The sequence below is a fragment of the Pomacea canaliculata genome, linkage group LG5, assembly GCF_003073045.1.
Source record: "Pomacea canaliculata isolate SZHN2017 linkage group LG5, ASM307304v1, whole genome shotgun sequence".
Lineage (NCBI taxonomy): Eukaryota > Metazoa > Mollusca > Gastropoda > Architaenioglossa > Ampullariidae > Pomacea > Pomacea canaliculata.
The window spans coordinates 23082418-23100635 of NC_037594.1; the positions used below are offsets into that span (position 1 = coordinate 23082418).

Sequence of the window (18218 nt, forward strand, 5' to 3'; positions counted from 1 at the left end):
GGAGGAAGGGTGCAAGGATGATGAATGAAAAGCATTTTATGGATTCATCTAAATAAAATTGTCGGTATATCGCGTTCTCCGTTTCATTATTATATAAACTTTGTAAGCCAAGTAATGTGTTTTGTATGTATTGTTTGATGTTTGTGTATGTTGCTACAGCCAGCTGGCTACAGCTACTTTTATAACATACTTTAAAAGTAGCCAAAAGAAAAGCTGGCTACATTTTAAAAGTAGCCCAAGTAGCTGGCTACTTTTTGGAAATTGTAGCTGTAGTTAGCCGGCTACATTTTTGAAAAAAGTAGCTGTAGCCTAGCCGGCTACAAATTAAAAGTAGCTTGCGCCATCCCTGGGTAGGGGGAGGGAGTATTCGAGGGAAAATAGAGAAATAAAGCTCCATGTGGCAAGAATCAAAAACCTAGTAGACGACGTAGGTAGGGATCTCCGAAGTTATACGGAATGATCATATCTTAGGGGGGCAGGATGGGGAAAAGTAGCTGTAGCCTAGCTACAGCTACTGTAGCCGGCTACAAATTTTGTAGTTGTAGCTTAGCCGGCTAAATTTAAAAAAAAGTAGCTTTTAGCCGTAGCTAATTTTAGAAGTAGCTGTAGCTTGCTACAGGTTGGCTACTTTCACGATGTAGCACTCTAGTAGTGTACAAAGTATAATGTCTTTGGTTGTAGATTTGCATCTATATTCCAGAATGTTCAGCACGGCAGCATGTAAAAGGTAGAATGTCTTTGTGCGAGGAGGAATGATGTTCAACAATGTAGCAATGTTCAAAGTAAAAAATGTCTTGTCTTTGCTCGGAGGAAATGATGTTCAACAATGTAGCGATTTCAAAAATGTCTTTATTGCGACGAAATAGAATGTCTGTGCTAGAATGTTCGAGGGGAGGGAGAATAAATAACAGGACTGACAGTGGTGTGGGACCTGATGCATGCGGGATAAAAGTGCTGATTCATAAGAGGGCGAAAATAGTTTTGCTGATGCATTGCGGGAAAAGTGCTTGATGCTTGCGGGAAAAAGTGCTGATTCATAAGAGGGCGAAAATAGTTTTGCTGATGCATGCGGGAAAAGTGCTGATGCTTGCGAAAAAAGTGCTGATGTATGTGAGATCAAGGTTCGCCACTGCCAGAATATCGACTGGCGTCGGATTTAAAACCATCTAGAACCCACGACAGTGTTGTGTTTGGTGTTGTGGAGAGACTGGGAAGAATCACATCTAACCCTAGCTACACGAAGATGGACGTACCCATCAATTTCCAGCCTTATTTTGAAATTTTTTTACATTTTGCGAAGCCACAAAATGTGGCTATTAGTTTCAAATGCAAGAATGGGTGCACGAAAAAAGTACTCAACAACAAGACGTCGGCGTTTAATTTGAGAACGCACTTGCAGGTAAGTTCGTTGAGATTTTCATCGATCTTCATTCTTCATGTTCTTGCTTGTCTGCTTAGAGGAGTGTAACATGTTGTAAAGATTGTGGAAAGGTAAGGGGTTGCGTCAACGTGATTACCGCAGGGCTTTGCGTCGACTGATCAAACTGCTGTCTTTACCATTTCTGTACTATCTATTTAGTCTTTGTCATAAAGTGTGTGTGTGTGTTTTTTTGGTTTGTTTGTATGAAAGAGCATGGAGGAGCGTTTGAACAGTATGGTGGCTGGAAGGATTTTATATTTAATGCTAGTAATTTAATATATCGAATTAGTTGGTAGAAAACTTGCTGTGATTGTGAATGGACTTTCTAAAATTTTGTTTCATTTTCATGTGTTTATTTTTAGAGGAAACATCCACTGCTTGCAGGCAGTTGACTCAAGACTTGGAAACGTCACGAAAGCGGAAAAGGGAAGACGACGACCAACCCTCTGTCTCGAAGCTCTTCAAAGTGGAACAAAGAGTACCGTCAGCAAAGCAGACGTCAATTCCGCCGTCCTTGATTACCTGTTGGAATGCACCTGTCCTTCTTCATGCTGGAGAACGAGAAGTTTTCAAAGTTCGTGTCCAGACTCACTGGCCAGGAAACCCAGTTAATGAGCAGGAAAACGGCGAACAGAATGTTGGAGGTAAGTTTTACTATTTTTTTTTCTTCTTTTTTGTTTGTTTTACTAGTTTTATTTTAAGTAGGGTGATGTATCCACAATTAATGTCTTTTGTTCTTGGTCACAGAACTCAAATTTCATGTGCTAAATTGCATTGTGCATTGTGTTTCAGGAAAGATGGCTGAGCTGAAGAAGAAAAATTATCGGTGAACTGGAGAATGTGGAGCATGTATGCATTCACTGCAGATTGCTGGACTGCTCATCGAAGGCAAGTTTTTTTATATTTTTTAATTCAATGTTTAATTTCAGTTGTATTTGTTTTTCATCTATAAAGAATATTTTGATGCCAATGTAAATTAGGGTTAAGTTTTAATGTTACTTTTCCTTTCTTGTGTTTCAGGTCATTCTTGGGAGTTACCTGCCATTTTTTGGAAGGCTATGAAGAAAATCCTTTGCATTGGCCTGCAAAAGAGTGAAAGGTTCGCACACCATGATGTCCTAGCCACGCAGCTCAACTCCATCCTGAGAGAGTACAAGATCCAGAACAAAGTTGTTCGCATTGTGACGGACAACGCATCAAACTTCGTGAAAGCTTTCAGGTGTGTACATGTATTATGATGATTATGTACGTTACTGTACTGCTGTATATATCTAGGATGAGCAAGCAGGCTGTGGGCGAGGTACTTCCAATGTGAAGATTCTTATGTTACCACTTTTATTTTTTTTTAAAAACAAAAGTAGTTTGTTCTATGTGGCCAAATGCACTTCAGATTATTTAATGATTTCCGTTGCATTTTGTTTTCCAGGGTGTTTGGTCAGGATCAGTCACCAGAAGACTCAGACAGTGATGAGGAAGAGGAGAACATCACTTCTGTGGAGTTCCTGCCAGGGGAATCACATCTGTTGTACTGCCCCTCACCAGCGTTGTGCGGCCCACACGCTTAACCTGGTCGCAAGCAAGGACAGTGAGGCTGCCCTTCAGGACGGTGCATTCCGAACTGCCAGCAGATCCCTGTTTGCAAAAGCTCAAGCTGTCTGGAATAAGCAGTCCAGAGTTGTGTCTGCTGCAGGTAATTCATTTGTTTACTTACAAAATTGTTTCACTTCCCCCTCCACCTCCCACCCACCCCAGTCTTTTTTAGAATTAATTTTGTATGTTTTGAGTGTGTGTGTTTGTAATGTGTGTTTATTTATTTTTTTTTTTTATATGTCCAACAGAGAGCATTCAAGAGGCTACGGGACGGCAGATGATCATTCCAAACCAAACCCGCTGGAATTCTACGTATGATGCCGTCCAATGCCTTCAAGACCTCACGGCTGAGCAGCTGACCAAGTTAGCAGATGCCCTTGGCCTCCCAAGGTTTACCCCCAGAGACCAGCTCTTCATGAAAGAGTTTGTTATGGTAAGTTTTTTTTATGTATTATTGCAAAATTTTTCCTTGAGCTAAGCTATACTATTTTTCAAATTATTCCCCTTGGTTCAGGGTTAGATGTCAACACACACAGGTATGTGGTTGCTTCCCTTTTTTCCCCTTTGAAAATGGGGTTCAACATTTGGCTGTTATTTGTTTGTTGCAGGTGATGGGGCCTCTTGCCAGATGCCTCAACTACTTGCAGGGCGAGAAGTGCGTGGGCTTGGGACACCTCCTGCCTCAGCTCAACACCCTCAAGATCCGCATCGAGCAACAGAAGTCCAAGCTAGAAATCTGTGGTCCCTGGCTACTGCTGTCCTGAATGGGTTGGAGACCAGATTTGCTGATGCCTATAAGGACCAAGACACCCTGCTTGCAACTGTGTCGAACCCAAGGTGAGGGAGAGTTTTCGTTATTTCAATGTATTTTTTCTTCATTTATAAGCTACTCTGTGTCACTGTTCTTTTGAGAATGAGAAGAATGTGAAGCGCTTAGAGCTCAGATTAAACGAGAATAAGCGCTTATACAAATATCCGTAAATAAATTAAAAAATAAACTTTTGGGGGGGGGGAGGGGGATGTTGATTAAAAAAAAAAACCAACATAATATTCACTGTCACTGGTCTTTTGACACTTGCGTACAAATCAAATAAGTACATAAAACCAGTACATTTTAGAAAATTAATTAAAAACAATAAGAAAAAATTTTAACCAAATTAAACAAAGCATTAATTATTGTGCATATTATTGTTTCAGCTGCAAGTTGATGTGGACTGGGGACCAAACCCTGCGTGAGAAATGCAGATCCCTCTTGACTGCAGAGGCAGCATTGATGGACACGCCAGTCCAATCCCCAACCAAGTGCACAGACGAACAGGCAGACTTCATCATTTATGAAGAAGTTACCGGCACCCCTGAGACAACTACCTTCCTGATGTCTGGATTGTCGCAGAATGTCAGTGAACTGGACAAATATCCCACGGTCAAACAAATTTATTTGCGCACCAACACCGTCTTGCCAAGCAGTGCTGCGGTTGAGAGATTGTTCAGTCTGGCAGGACTTATCATGACAAAAGCTGCGCACTAGGGGGACAGACAGCAACTTCGAGGCCAAAGTTCTGGTCAAATTCAATTCCATGAAGGACTAAAAGAATGTACATGTAGATTTGTTTTAAGGTTACCGGTACACTCCAAAAATTAAAATCCATATTTTAAATATCTTTAAGGGTTTTTAAATATAGAGTAACAAAATAACATAAATATAGCACTTTAAAACTGTTTTTGAGTACCTAAAGTGAAAATTGACTTTAATCAACGTTTTTGTTTCAAAACGTACAAGCATTTTAAAAACAAATTTACACAATACCATAAGTCATATACCAAAGGTTTTGGTTTTTTGTAAACTAGAGGCACTGATAAGAAAAACTGATGCATAAGGCGTTTTGATATCTCAAGATTTCTAGGAGATATAAAAAATCAGACATGGTACCCCCCCCCCCCGACTCAGTGTGAATGTGGCAATTAAATATTTAGAAAAATGTTAATTTATCAAAAGTAATGTTTATATCATATTCTCAAATGCATCACTTTGTAGCTTATGCATTTCTAAACAAAATTGCAAAATTTTACTGCTGTAGCACAAGCCAATCTTGAGAAATATGTTTTTATAGTTTATGACTGGATGTCAAAAACGACAAACAGAGAAATTCAAGCTTAAAGATTTAAAATAAATATATCTTGTATCAGATCATTTTTGAAAAAATATATTTCAGTGTTTATATGCTACATTTGACATCCTACTATATAATTAAAGTCTATTCTAGTATGCCAGGACTATACTTTTCACCCTATCAGCTTTTGGAAACAATTAGTTTGTGTTCTCTTCTTTGTTTTCAGTGTCAGTGTTAGAAAAAAATGCCTTATGATCTGCTTGCCTAAATTACATTAAGCAGTGTTTTACTTATATTCCATGCAAACTCATTTATTTCAATGGTCTGTTGTTCATTGTCACAGTATTGATAAGAGGTTGACATTTTTCATCACCACATAACCTAACTTATTGAAAATTCCACCAGGTACCTGATACTTAAGCATCTGTTTAGTTTTCATTTCTAAGTAATAGGGAACAAATAGTTATAGAAAACAAATGTTTATCGGAAAACTTATATAATTTCTTTTGTCACTAAAACAGGATGAGGAAAAAGATCCAGAAATGTTTAATATAATCGTAAAATACGTGTACTTATTGTGTGAAAAAGGCCGGGGGAGGAAGGGTGCAAGGAATGAATGAAAGCATTTATGGATTCACTAAATAAAATTGTCGGTATATCGCAGTTCTCCGTTTCATTATTATAATAAAAACTTTGTAAAGCAAGTAATAGTGTTTTGTATGTATGTTTGATGTTTGTGTATGTTGCTACAGCCAGCTGGCTACAGCTAACTTGTTATAACATCACTTTTAAAAGTAGCCAAAAGAAGCTGGCTACATTTTAAAAGTAGCCCAAAGTAGCTGGCTACTTTTTGGAAAATTGTAGCTGTAGTGTAGCCGGCTACATTTTGAAAAAAAGTAGCTGTAGCCTAGCCGGCTACAAATTAAAAGTAGCTTGCCCATCCCTGGGTAGGGGGAGGAGTATTCGAGGGGAAAATAGAGAAATAAGCTCCCAGTGGCAAAGATCAAAAACCTAGTAGACGACTAGGTAGGAATTATAGGAATGATATCTTAGGGGGGCAGGGATGGGGAGTAGCTGTAGCCTAGCTACAGCTACTGTAGCCGGCTACAAATTTTGTAGCTTGTAGCTTAGCCGGCTACAAATTTAAAAAAAGTAGCTTTTAGCCGTAGCTACATTTTAGAAAGTAGCTGTAGCTTGGCTACAGGTTGGCTACTTTCACGACTGTAGCACTCTAGTAGTGTACAAAGTATAATGTCTTTGGGTTGTAGATTTGCATCTATATTCCAGAATGTTCAGCACGGCAGCAATGTAAAAGGTAGAATGTCTTTGTGCGAGGGAGGAAATGATGTTCAACAATGTAGCAATGTTCAAAGTAAAAATGTCTTGTCTTTGCTCGAGGGAGGAAATGATGTTCAACAATGTAGCGATGTTCAAAAATGTCTTTATTGCGACGAAATAGAATGTCTGTGCTAGAATGTTCGAGGGGAGGGAGAATAAATAACAGGACTGACAGTGGTGTGGGACCTGATGCATGCGGGAAAAGTGCTGATTCATAAGAGGGCGAAAATAGTTTTGCTGATGCATGCGGGAAAAGTGCTGATGCTTGCGGGAAAAAGTGCTGATTCATAAGAGGGCGAAAATAGTTTTGCTGATGCATGCGGGAAAAGTGCTGATGCTTGCGAAAAAAGTGCTGATGTATGTGAGATCAAGGTTCGCCACTGCCAGAAATATCGACTGGCGTCGGATTAAAACCATCTAGAACCCACGACAGTGTTGTGTTTGGTGTTGTGGAGAGACTGGGGGAAGAATCACATCTAACCCTGCTACACGAAGATGGACGTACCCATCAATTTCCAGCCTTATTTGAAATTTTTTACATTTTGCGAAGCCACAAAATGTGGCTATAGTTTCAAATGCAAGAATGGGTGCACGAAAAAGTACTCAACGAACAAGACGTCGGCGTTTAATTTGAGAACGCACTTGCAGGTAAGTTCGTTGAGATTTTCATCGATCTTCATTCTTCATGTTCTTGCTTGTCTGCTTAGAGGAGTGTACATGTTGTAAAGATTGTGGAAAGGTAAGGGGTTGCGTCAACGTGATTACCGCAGGGGCGTCGACTGATCAAACTGCTGTCTTTACCATTTCTGTACTATCTATTTAGTCTTTGTCATAAAGTGTGTGTGTGTGTTTTTTGGTTTGTTTGTATGAAAAGAGCATGGAGGACGTTTGAACAGTATGGTGGCTGGAAGGATTTTATATTTAATGCTAGTAATTTAATATGACAATTAGCTTGGTAGAAACTTGCTGTGATTGTGAATGGACTTCTAAAATTTTGTTTCATTTTCATGTGTTTATTTTAGAGGAAACATCCACTGCTTGCCAGGCAGTTGACTCAAGACTTGGAAACGTCACGAAAGCGGAAAAGGGAAGACGACGACCAACCCTCTGTCTCGAAGCTCTTCAAAGTGGAACACAAGAGTACCGTCAGCAAAGCAGACGTCAATTCCGCCGTCCTTGATTACCTGTTGGAATGCAACCTGTCCTTCTTCATGCTGGAGAACGAGAAGTTTTCAAAGTTCGTGTCCAGACTCACTGGCCAGGAAACCCAGTTAATGAGCAGGAAAACGGCGAACAGAATGTTGGAGGTAAGTTTTACTATTTTTTTTCTTCCTTTTTTGTTTGTTTTACTAGTTTTATTTTAAGTAGGGTGATGTATCCACAATTAATGTCTTTTGTTCTTGGTCACAGAACTCAAATTTCATGTGCTAAAATTGCATTGTGCATTGTGTTTCAGGAAAAGATGGCTGAGCTGAAGAAGAAAATTATCGGTGAACTGGAGAATGTGGAGCATGTATGCATCACTGCAGATTGCTGGACTGCTCATCGAAGGCAAGTTTTTTTATATTTTTTAATTCAATGTTTAATTTCAGTTGGTATTTGTTTTTCATCTATAAAGAATATTTTGATGCCAATGTAAATTAGGGTTAAGTTTTAATGTTACTTTTCCTTTCTTGTGTTTCAGGTCATTCTTGGGAGTTACCTGCCATTTTTTGGAAGGCTATGAAAGAAAATCCTTTGCATTGGCCTGCAAAGAGTGAAAGGTTCGCACACCCATGATGTCCTAGCCACGCAGCTCAACTCCATCCTGAGAGAGTACAAGATCCAGAACAAAGTTGTTCGCATTGTGACGGACAACGCATCAAACTTCGTGAAAGCTTTCAGGTGTGTACATGTATTATGATGATTATGTACGTTACTGTACTGCTGTATATATCTAGGATGAGCAAGCAGGCTGTGGGCGAGGTACTTCCAATGTGAAGATTCTTATGTTACCACTTTATTTTTTTTTAAAAACAAAAGTAGTTTGTTCTATGTGGCCAAATGCACTTCAGATTATTTAATGATTTCCGTTGCATTTTGTTTTCCAGGGTGTTTGGTCAGGATCAGTCACCAGAAGACTCAGACAGTGATGAGGAAGAGGAGAACATCACTTCTGTGGAGTTCCTGCCAGGGGAATCAACATCTGTTGTACTGCCCCCTCACCAGCGTTGTGCGGCCCACACGCTTAACCTGGTCGCAAGCAAGGACAGTGAGGCTGCCCTTCAGGACGGTGCATTCCGAACTGCCAGCAGATCCCTGTTTGCAAAAGCTCAAGCTGTCTGGAATAAGCAGTCCAGAGTTGTGTCTGCTGCAGGTAATTCATTTGTTTACTTACAAAATTGTTTCACTTCCCCCTCCACCTCCACCCACCCCAGTCTTTTTTAGAATTAATTTTGTATGTTTTGAGTGTGTGTGTTTGTAATGTGTGTTTATTTATTTTTTTTTTTTTATATGTCCAACAGAGAGCATTCAAGAGGCTACGGGACGGCAGATGATCATTCCAAACCAAACCCGCTGGAATTCTACGTATGATGCCGTCCAATGCCTTCAAGACCTCACGGCTGAGCAGCTGACCAAGTTAGCAGATGCCCTTGGCCTCCCAAGGTTTACCCCAGAGACCAGCTCTTCATGAAAGAGTTTGTTATGGTAAGTTTTTTTTATGTATTATTGCAAAATTTTTCCTTGAGCTAAGCTATACTATTTTTCAAATTATTCCCCTTGGTTCAGGGTTAGATGTCAACACACACAGGTATGTGGTTGCTTCCCTTTTTTCCCCTTTGAAAATGGGGTTCAACATTTGGCTGTTATTTGTTTGTTGCAGGTGATGGGGCCTCTTGCCAGATGCCTCAACTACTTGCAGGGCGAGAAGTGCGTGGGCTTGGGACACCTCCTGCCTCAGCTCAACACCCTCAAGATCCGCATCGAGCAACAGAAGTCCAAGCTAGAAATCTGTGGTCCCCTGGCTACTGCTGTCCTGAATGGGTTGGAGACCAGATTTGCTGATGCCTATAAGGACCAAGACACCCTGCTTGCAACTGTGTCGAACCCAAGGTGAGGGAGAGTTTTCGTTATTTCAATGTATTTTTTCTTCATTTATAAGCTACTCTGTGTCACTGTTCTTTTTGAGAATGAGAAGAATGTGAAGCGCTTAGAGCTCAGATTAAACGAGAATAAGCGCTATACAAATATCCGTAAATAAATTAAAAAATAAACTTTTGGGGGGGGGGAGGGGGATGTTGATTAAAAAAAAAACCAACATAATATTCACTGTCACTGGTCTTTTGACACTTGCGTACAAATCAAAATAAGTACATAAAAACCAGTACATTTTAGAAAATTAATTAAAAAACAATAAGAAAAAAATTTTAACCAAATTAAACAAAGCATTAATTATTGTGCATATTATTGTTTCAGCTGCAAGTTGATGTGGACTGGGACCAAACCCTGCGTGAGAAATGCAGATCCCTCTTGACTGCAGAGGCAGCATTGATGGACACGCCAGTCCAATCCCCAACCAAGTGCACAGACGAACAGGCAGACTTCATCATTTATGAAGAAGTTACCGGCACCCCTGAGACAACTACCTTCCTGATGTCTGGATTGTCGCAGAATGTCAGTGAACTGGACAAATATCCCACGGTCAAACAAATTTATTTGCGCACCAACACCGTCTTGCCAAGCAGTGCTGCGGTTGAGAGATTGTTCAGTCTGGCAGGACTTATCATGACAAAGCTGCGCACTAGGGTGACAGACAGCAACTTCGAGGCCAAAGTTCTGGTCAAATTCAATTCTATGAAGGACTAAAAGAATGTAGATTTGTTTTAAGGTTACCGGTACACTCCAAAAATTAAAATCCATATTTTAAATATCTTTAAGGGTTTTTAAATATAGAGTAACAAAATAACATAAATATAGCACTTTAAAACTGTTTTTGAGTACCTAAAGTGAAATTGTGACTTTAATCAACGTTTTTGTTTCAAAACGTACAAGCATTTTAAAAACAAATTTACACAATACCATAAGTCATATACCAAAGGTTTTGGGTTTTTTGTAAACTAGAGGCACTGATAAGAAAACTGATGCATAAGCCGTTTTGATATCTCAAGATTTCTAGGAGATATAAAAAATCAGACATGGTACCCCCCGACTCAGTGTGAATGTGGCAATTAAATATTTAGAAATATTTAGAAAAATGTTAATTTATTAAAAGTAATGTTTATACCATATTCTCAAATGCATCACTTTGTAGCTTATGCATTTCTAAACAAAATTGCAAAATTTTACTGCTGTAGCACAAGCCAATCTTGAGAAATATGTTTTTATAGTTTAGGACTGGATGTCAAAAACGACAAACAGAAATTCAAGCTTAAAGATTTAAAAATAAATATATCTTGTATCAGATCATTTTTGAAAAATATATTTCAGTGTTTATATGCTACATTTGACATCCTACTATATAATTAAAGTCTATTCTAGTATGCCAATACTATACTTTTCACCCTATCAGCTTTTGGAAACAATTAGTTTGTGTTCTTTTCTTTGTTTTCAGTGTCAGTGTTAGAAAAAAAAATGCCTTATGATCTGCTTGCCTAAATTAGATTAAGCAGTGTTTTACTTATATTCCATGCAAACTCATTTATTTCAATGGTCTGTTGTTCATTGTCACAGTATTGATAAGAGGTTGACATTTTTCATCACCACATAAACCTAACTTATTGAAAATTCCACCAGGTACCTGATACTTAAGCATCTGTTTAGTTTTCATTTCTAAGTAATAGGGAACAAATAGTTATAGAAAACAAATGTTTATCGGAAAACTTATATAATTTTTTTGTCACTAAAACAGGATGAGGAAAAAGATCCAGAAATGTTTAATATAATCGTAAAATATGTGTACTTATTGTGTGAAAAAGGCCGGGAGAGGAAGGGGGCAAGGAAAGAATGAAAGCATTTATGGATTCACTAAATAAAATTGTCGGTATATCGCAGTTCTCCGTTTCATTATTATAATAAAAACTTTGTAAAGCAAGTAATATAGTGTTTAGTGTGTATGTTTGATGTTTGTGTATATTGCTACAGCTAACTTGTTATAACATCACTCTTTTAAAAGTAGCCAAAAGAAGCCAAAAGAAGCTGGCTACATTTTAAAAGTAGCCCAAAGTAGCTGGCTACTTTTTGGAAAATTGTAGCTGTAGTGTAGCCGGCTACATTTTGAAGAAAAGTAGCTGTAGCCTAGCCGGCTACAAATTAAAAGTAGCTTGCCCATCCCTGTAGGGGGGTTCGTACAATGTAAAATTTGTAATTGCAGTAACACCTTTTCAACCAGGAAGAAAGATTCTTACAAAGAACACATTTAAAGTATTCATATACTCTTTACAATGGAACTGTTTTAAGCATCATCATCATCATCATCATCATCATCATCATCATGTCGTCATTGTTGTATTATAGTAAAGTACATTTATGATCAATGTGTTGCATTGCATTAACGATTGAGTTCTTTGTATATACAGCCATGTGGCTCATCATTAGCAGACGGCCTTTTCCGTTGTCTGCAGGGGCCGCTACTGTTATTAGCAATTTTCTGCGTACAGGAGTTGCATCCCTTAAAAAGAGAAATGGCGTCTACCAGAAAGTCTTCACGAGTCCGTACTGTCTCCGGCTTTAGTCCAGCCAAAAGAAAAAGACCAGAAAGTGTAAGATATTACTTTTTTAGAAATGGTTTTCCCTGGAAATTTTGGATTAAAAGAAATAACAATAGCATTTAGAGCACTAATAGTAATACCACAAATGAAGAGCAAAACCAGAGAGAAGCATGGACGTGAATACAAGTTCGTGATAGAAGTATTTTCTCAATTCTGGCACTTGAGATGCTCATTAGCTCCACACATACTCAGGTATTTGTAAGGAAACATGTCGTTATAGTTAATGTTGAAGCTAAGTTGTTTTTAATGTTCATATGATATAAATATTTGTAATGTGAACAGGGTAGACAAAGCAAACATGTTAATGAAGATGTGTATACTATAAACAAGTACACAAACGCTCGCTCACACACACTCTCTCTTTCACTCAGACAACTTTTTAATGGTAAGATAAATCTTATTCATCCCTGAACTTTTTTTTCTAACAGCCATCATTTCCTTTACCTGCCCCAGTTGCCTTATCCATAACAGTGGAAAAAGATGTGTCAGCTGCTGTAGAGTCAGTTTCAAACCAGGAAACTTTGACAGTTCCTGGAGGTAATACTGAATGCATAGCTGAAGATACCCCAGTGGAGAAAGTTTCTGCAGCCATATTTAAAGATCCAAATTTTGTTGTAAGTGTCACTGTTAAATTGCCTTAAATATTAAAGTATTTTTATTGATAAAGTGAGGGTGTTGATATTATTTTGTCCTGTGTAGGTTATTATCATACACATTTTAATGTAGTGCTAATAGATCCAGCTGTCTTTTAGAATTTGTGAGAATTTTCTTGACAGATAATATGTTGAGTTCTAAATTTTTTGTGCGTAAACACATGTGTATTGTATCCTTTTTTAATCAATTAGCTATTGATAACCAAACTAACCATAAGAATAGTGTAGTCAGGATGGTACTAGGATTTATATGACACATCTTTTTTAGCATTCAAGCATTGGGCAGCAGGATCCAAAAAGAACAAGAGTCTGGAAGAATCTAAAACAAATAGTGGCGACAGAGAGATCATTACCTTGGCAGTGCTCAGATGTTACATGTAAGACATATTCATGTTAGTTAATTGTTTAATTCATTAAATATTCATTTGATTTTACAAAGAAATCTGGATAGATTAATGACTTTTGTATGGATTTCTTTTTAATACATTTAAAATCAGTTTTGTAAGTTTAATTTCACATACATGTGCCTTCATATGTTTGTAGATATATATATGTGAGCTCATTATATTTTGGCCAGATGTGTACATAAACTTGTGTGCAAGTGCAGACACACATGCAGTATAGTCTTGACAGTTTTTCTGTGACAGTTGTTTCAAATCAATCTTTATTTGTAAAGTATAGGTGCCAGTTTTTTATGTGTGCACATTCACCATAGGTATCTGTCCTTCAAAGTCCTGTTCACATTTATAATTTAAAATACTAAAGTATATCCTCTTTGTGTTTTTATGTTCAGATAGCTTAATCGATGCCCACCTTCATTAAGCCAGCCAGAAAGTACTCAGACCTTTCAGGTCTCTCGGTAAGATTGTGTCCCCTACTTTTTAAGTGAAATTGGATGTGAGTTTTTTAAGCCAGAAATTAGGAGCCAAATTTAGTATGAGCATTTCTTTTGATATTTTTTTCTTTATTGTCTATTGCCTAGCCTTAAGATTTGCTCTAAACATTTTATGTGCATTTATTGTAGATGAGTTTTTTATGAACTTTGCTGAAGACTGAAAGTTCTACACCCAACAACTGAACCCAATAGTCACTTATTTGTTGTCATCTATTCCTGACTTGTCAGTTTTTTCTGAAAGTGCAACATTTTTTCTTCATTATGCACTATTTCCAGCAAATTTCACTCTTGTTGCTTCTTAAGTTATTAAGACCTCGGTCTTTTAATTCAGTACCATAAATAACACATGCTACAAAGCTAAATGGCTTCAGATCAGTTACCTTGACCTCTGTTGGTCTATCCTTGGTATGTTGTTTATTTTCAAAGATTAGTGTCAAGTATACAGGGCTGTGATTGTCAGAGATATGCTCTGGATAAGGGAGTTTCTCTGTTACCACCCACAAAGGGTCAGCTTGTGAGCACAGTCTCCACAGCTCTTATCTCGGGCACGCTGTACTTTCTCTGTATGTGACATCTGTTTCCAGGGTTTGCTACCTCTCCGTGATGCAGCTTTAGTTGCTGGCTCGGCATAAAACACCAATTCCCCTTACCCCCAGCTCCTCAGCTTCTGTAGTTAGATCTTCTCTCCATCAAGGATAAAGCTTGTTTTATGAGTGTGGTCAAGACAGGTAGAGAGAATTGGCTTTCCCCAAAATCCATTAGGTGATCTTTACCCTACAGCTGTGAGGTTAAAAGCTGTCAGCATTATCACAGACTCCCTCTCACCAACTACATCCCCATTGCCAAATGCTACCATTTGGCCGCAGATAGAAACAGCAGTTTGCGAAGAAATGTGCGTTTGCCAAATTCTTCTTTCCACTTGTGATAGCAGTCTTGAACAGGACTGGCAAAATGAACCTTAGTTTTCTTATCTGTTACATTTAACACTAATTATGGCGAGTCTCCAGCAATTGTCACAGGGGGGCATGTGTAACTGTGTGGGTGTGTGAGGTGTATTTTGTTTATTACACATGGTAGCTCCAAACAAAGGACAAAATTTATCTCTTGTTTTGAACAGAAGTAAATAATAAATTGTGTTGTATCCGTGATTGTTATATTAATATAGTTATAAACAATAAATGACCAACAAATAGGTGTCACCTAGTGTAGATAGTTTTAAAGGGGAGAAAAATCTGTCAGTTTGTACATGTTGGCAGTTCACTATTTACTTCCCTTGGATAACTGACGTTACCTTGACTATTGAATGTAGTTTACTTATTTGAGGGTCAGATGATTTTTATAAGTGAATGATGCAATCAGGACCTAAGTTCAGGAAGTACATGTGATCAGAACACAAATGATGCAATATGCAATAAAATAAAATAGGTAAAGGTAGTCTCTTGACCCTACACTCCAAGGGGAAAGAGGTGCTTAAAGTTTCTAAATCATCTGAGTAGTGATCATGTTAATTTATAACAATGCTGATGCTACATCACATTGGTAGTAGTGTCATTAATGTTTACATTTGTCTTTGTTGCAGGCAAAGTACACAGACCCTCAGACAAAAATCAGATTTGCAGATGCTGAGGAATTCAGTCGGGTACGCATGCTGCCCAGTGATCTTGTAACTGGTTATTTGGCCTTGAGAAAGGCATCAGCTCCTGTGCCTTGAGTCTGAAGGAATTGATATGATCGTTTTTCTGAGCAGCAGTGGAATTCATTTTTTTGCCAACATGGACATTGTTCCAGTATACACAGACAATGCATTCAAGACTTTTTTTTGATGCAAGGACTGGGCAAGGGAAAAGTGAAGACCATTGAACTGGATACAGCTGAAGTTAAATGTTTCGCTAACAGTGCCTGCTAGAGGATGGCTAGAGGTGTGTGGATGCCTGTTTAAGTAGGTTAAGCTTACCGTCATCTTGGCTACAGTTCTAGGCAGAATTAGAGTCAGCTTTCAGATGGTGGTTTTCTTGAATGGTGTGGTCACAGCAAGTTTACATGCTTGGGTTCTGATTTTACTGCGAGAATGACTATGAAGAGCAAGGTAACTGGAGTATAGTTATATATCGTAAATTTTATAGAAAATTTGCTTAGATATATAAATAAGTGTGTGTGGTTGAGCATGATGTTGATAAGCATTGAAGTGGAAGAATAAAACTTGAGATTGCATTTTGTGATTGACACATTTTATTATGGCAAGTGTTTACAACAAAGTTTAGGAGGATGCTTATAGTAGTTATATAAAGGTCAGCAAAAATAACCACAATTATTTACAAGAAGATCTTTGTCACTTTTTTTTTTTCGAAAACATAGCTCTGATGATTACTTGATCTAGTCTGCTTTCAAAATGTTAATGCTGATCCAGCTCTTTGAGATGATGATGTGCAAGAGATCCACTTAAAACCATTTATTGAGTTCCCTGTAATTCCTAGTAATAAGAATAATCTCTTGTTTATTGCAAGATACTACTACTGGGTGAACAGCCATCTTCCATTCTCAGGATACCCACCTGCAAGCATAATGCACATAAAGATCAAAATCTTTACATTAGTTTGTACACATTTGCTCATAGTTAATTGCTAGTTGTTCCTTTGGACCCAGCTTTTCTATTGGCTCAGGTCTTGACAACGTAAACAAAAAATATTCATGTACAATCCTGACGTCTGTGGTGTTGACCTCTTTCTGTGTGTGATGCTTATGGTTTTGCATCTTTAAAACAAAAGGGGACAACTACTCACCCAGATATTGCATTGAGCTTAAGGTAATCATTAACAAAAATTGCCCTCCTTAAGTCCTTGAAGCTAACTATACAATATGCTTATGTATTATAATAATATAGCCATATAGATTGTCTAGACTTGTCAGAAAGATCATTAGTTCAGAAACTGATTCTCATTCACCTTAAAGTTCTGTTACTAAAAAATCAAACAATTTTTATCTGTATCACATGATATATGAATGCAGTTCCTATCATAGTTGGATCTGTAATGTTAGTGGGAGAGAAAAAAAAATACACCTTGGACAGTTCGCGATTATTGTTAACATGCTTAGCCAGAAAACAGCACAAGATAAACATAAGTTTACAAATGAGGGCAGCACTCTCTTATCCTTAGACGAATCTCCAGTATGGCAATGTAATCACATATGACACATGCAACAACAAAATCGGCGAGTACTGATTGAGGACGAGTGTGTTCTTATTTTCGCTTGAGTGCGTGAGCATGGCTGGAACATCTTTTGCAAAGATCGCGTGCTCTCAAGATGTATTCAACAAAAAGTATGAAGTCTAGAGGGTAAGACGGTCGATGGTCTTACAGTGTCGTTAAACTGGGGAAAGGAGAAGGAGAGGGGGGGGGGGGGTCGAGTTAAAGGTGCTGTAGTTGCTACAACCCGACGTTTGCATTTATATGATCCATTGGATGCTCCTGTCTCGTTCTCAGCTCGAACAGCAAGCTGGGAGGTAAGAAGGCAAGGAAGAGCGGGTGAGCGGACGAATGGAAGGCAAGCCATTGCCATGTGGACAGCAGAGCACTAGTGTCACCTAGCGACAGCACTAAAAGGTGAAGAGTGCGAAAACGAGCGGCTGTGGAGGCAAAACTTAATGGTCCTTTGATTCTCTGGCATTCGTCTGCAGTCGAGTCTATTATCTTGTCAGTTTGCCGGAGAAAGGCACGGCGATTATCTGCGTCCGGCCCCAGGCGCCATCTTGCCGTTGTTTAAAAATGTTATTTCCTGCTCAGTAGGGCCCGCTCGGTCTTCGAGATTGGCCCTCGCATCGCTTCATTTCATCACCTCTCTTCTCACCGCACTGCAGCGCCCTCCCCCTCGACCCCTCCTGTCCATGTTGCTGCTTTGTGATCGAACTGAAACGAAATAAAAACACGAGTTTGGAACGACCGCCTTTGATTGTTCAAACAGACTTAATTCCATGCACGAATGCTTTGGCATTATTTGGAATTACAAAGATAGTGCCATAATGAGTCTGTGAGCATTTAAGAAAACAAAAAGATAAAGAAAAGGTGTGGCTATAGGGCTAAGTCTAGAAAAATTAGAACCGGAATCGGCTGGAACTGGAACAGTTGACACGTTAGGAAACTGGATTCAAGACATTAAAAGTGAAACATTAAAGCTTTAGGATGTAGTCCGCAGGAGATTGACCTTTTCTGGTGACGGAAAGTGCAATAATGTTGTTGTTTTTTTTTTTTAAGATGGGGTCATCGTAGGAGGAGTAGGTGACTTTCAGCAGGCTGCTGACCTCGATCGTTCTTTCTGTGGTTAGCAATATTCGTGCAATGGTTATCTTAACATGGTAGAATACCGAGGACTTTTGCTTGGCCACTAAACCAAAATAAAATAAAATAAATAAAACAATTTTTAAACAACCTTATAAACACCCGAAGGAGCAGCTTTGTGTAGGAGAGG

The 18218-nt window shown here is 38.5% G+C and overlaps 2 protein-coding genes across 2 annotated transcripts; both read left to right on the forward strand.

Moving 5' to 3' along the window:
• Nucleotides 1-8115: 8115 nt before the first annotated feature.
• LOC112564105 lies at nt 8116-9492 on the forward strand. Its single transcript, XM_025238709.1, has 5 exons — nt 8116-8136; nt 8189-8343; nt 8550-8815; nt 8964-9147; nt 9323-9492. Exons 1-4 carry the CDS (start codon nt 8116-8118, stop codon nt 9131-9133), a joined length of 612 nt encoding a protein of 203 aa, XP_025094494.1. The 3' UTR covers nt 9134-9147; nt 9323-9492.
• Nucleotides 9493-12046: 2554 nt separating this feature from the next.
• LOC112564106 (INO80 complex subunit C-like) lies at nt 12047-13256 on the forward strand. Its single transcript, XM_025238710.1, has 3 exons — nt 12047-12197; nt 12635-12820; nt 13128-13256. The coding sequence occupies exons 1-3, from the start codon at nt 12120-12122 to the stop codon at nt 13254-13256; spliced, it is 393 nt and encodes a 130-aa protein (XP_025094495.1). The 5' UTR covers nt 12047-12119.
• Nucleotides 13257-18218: the final 4962 nt, after the last annotated feature.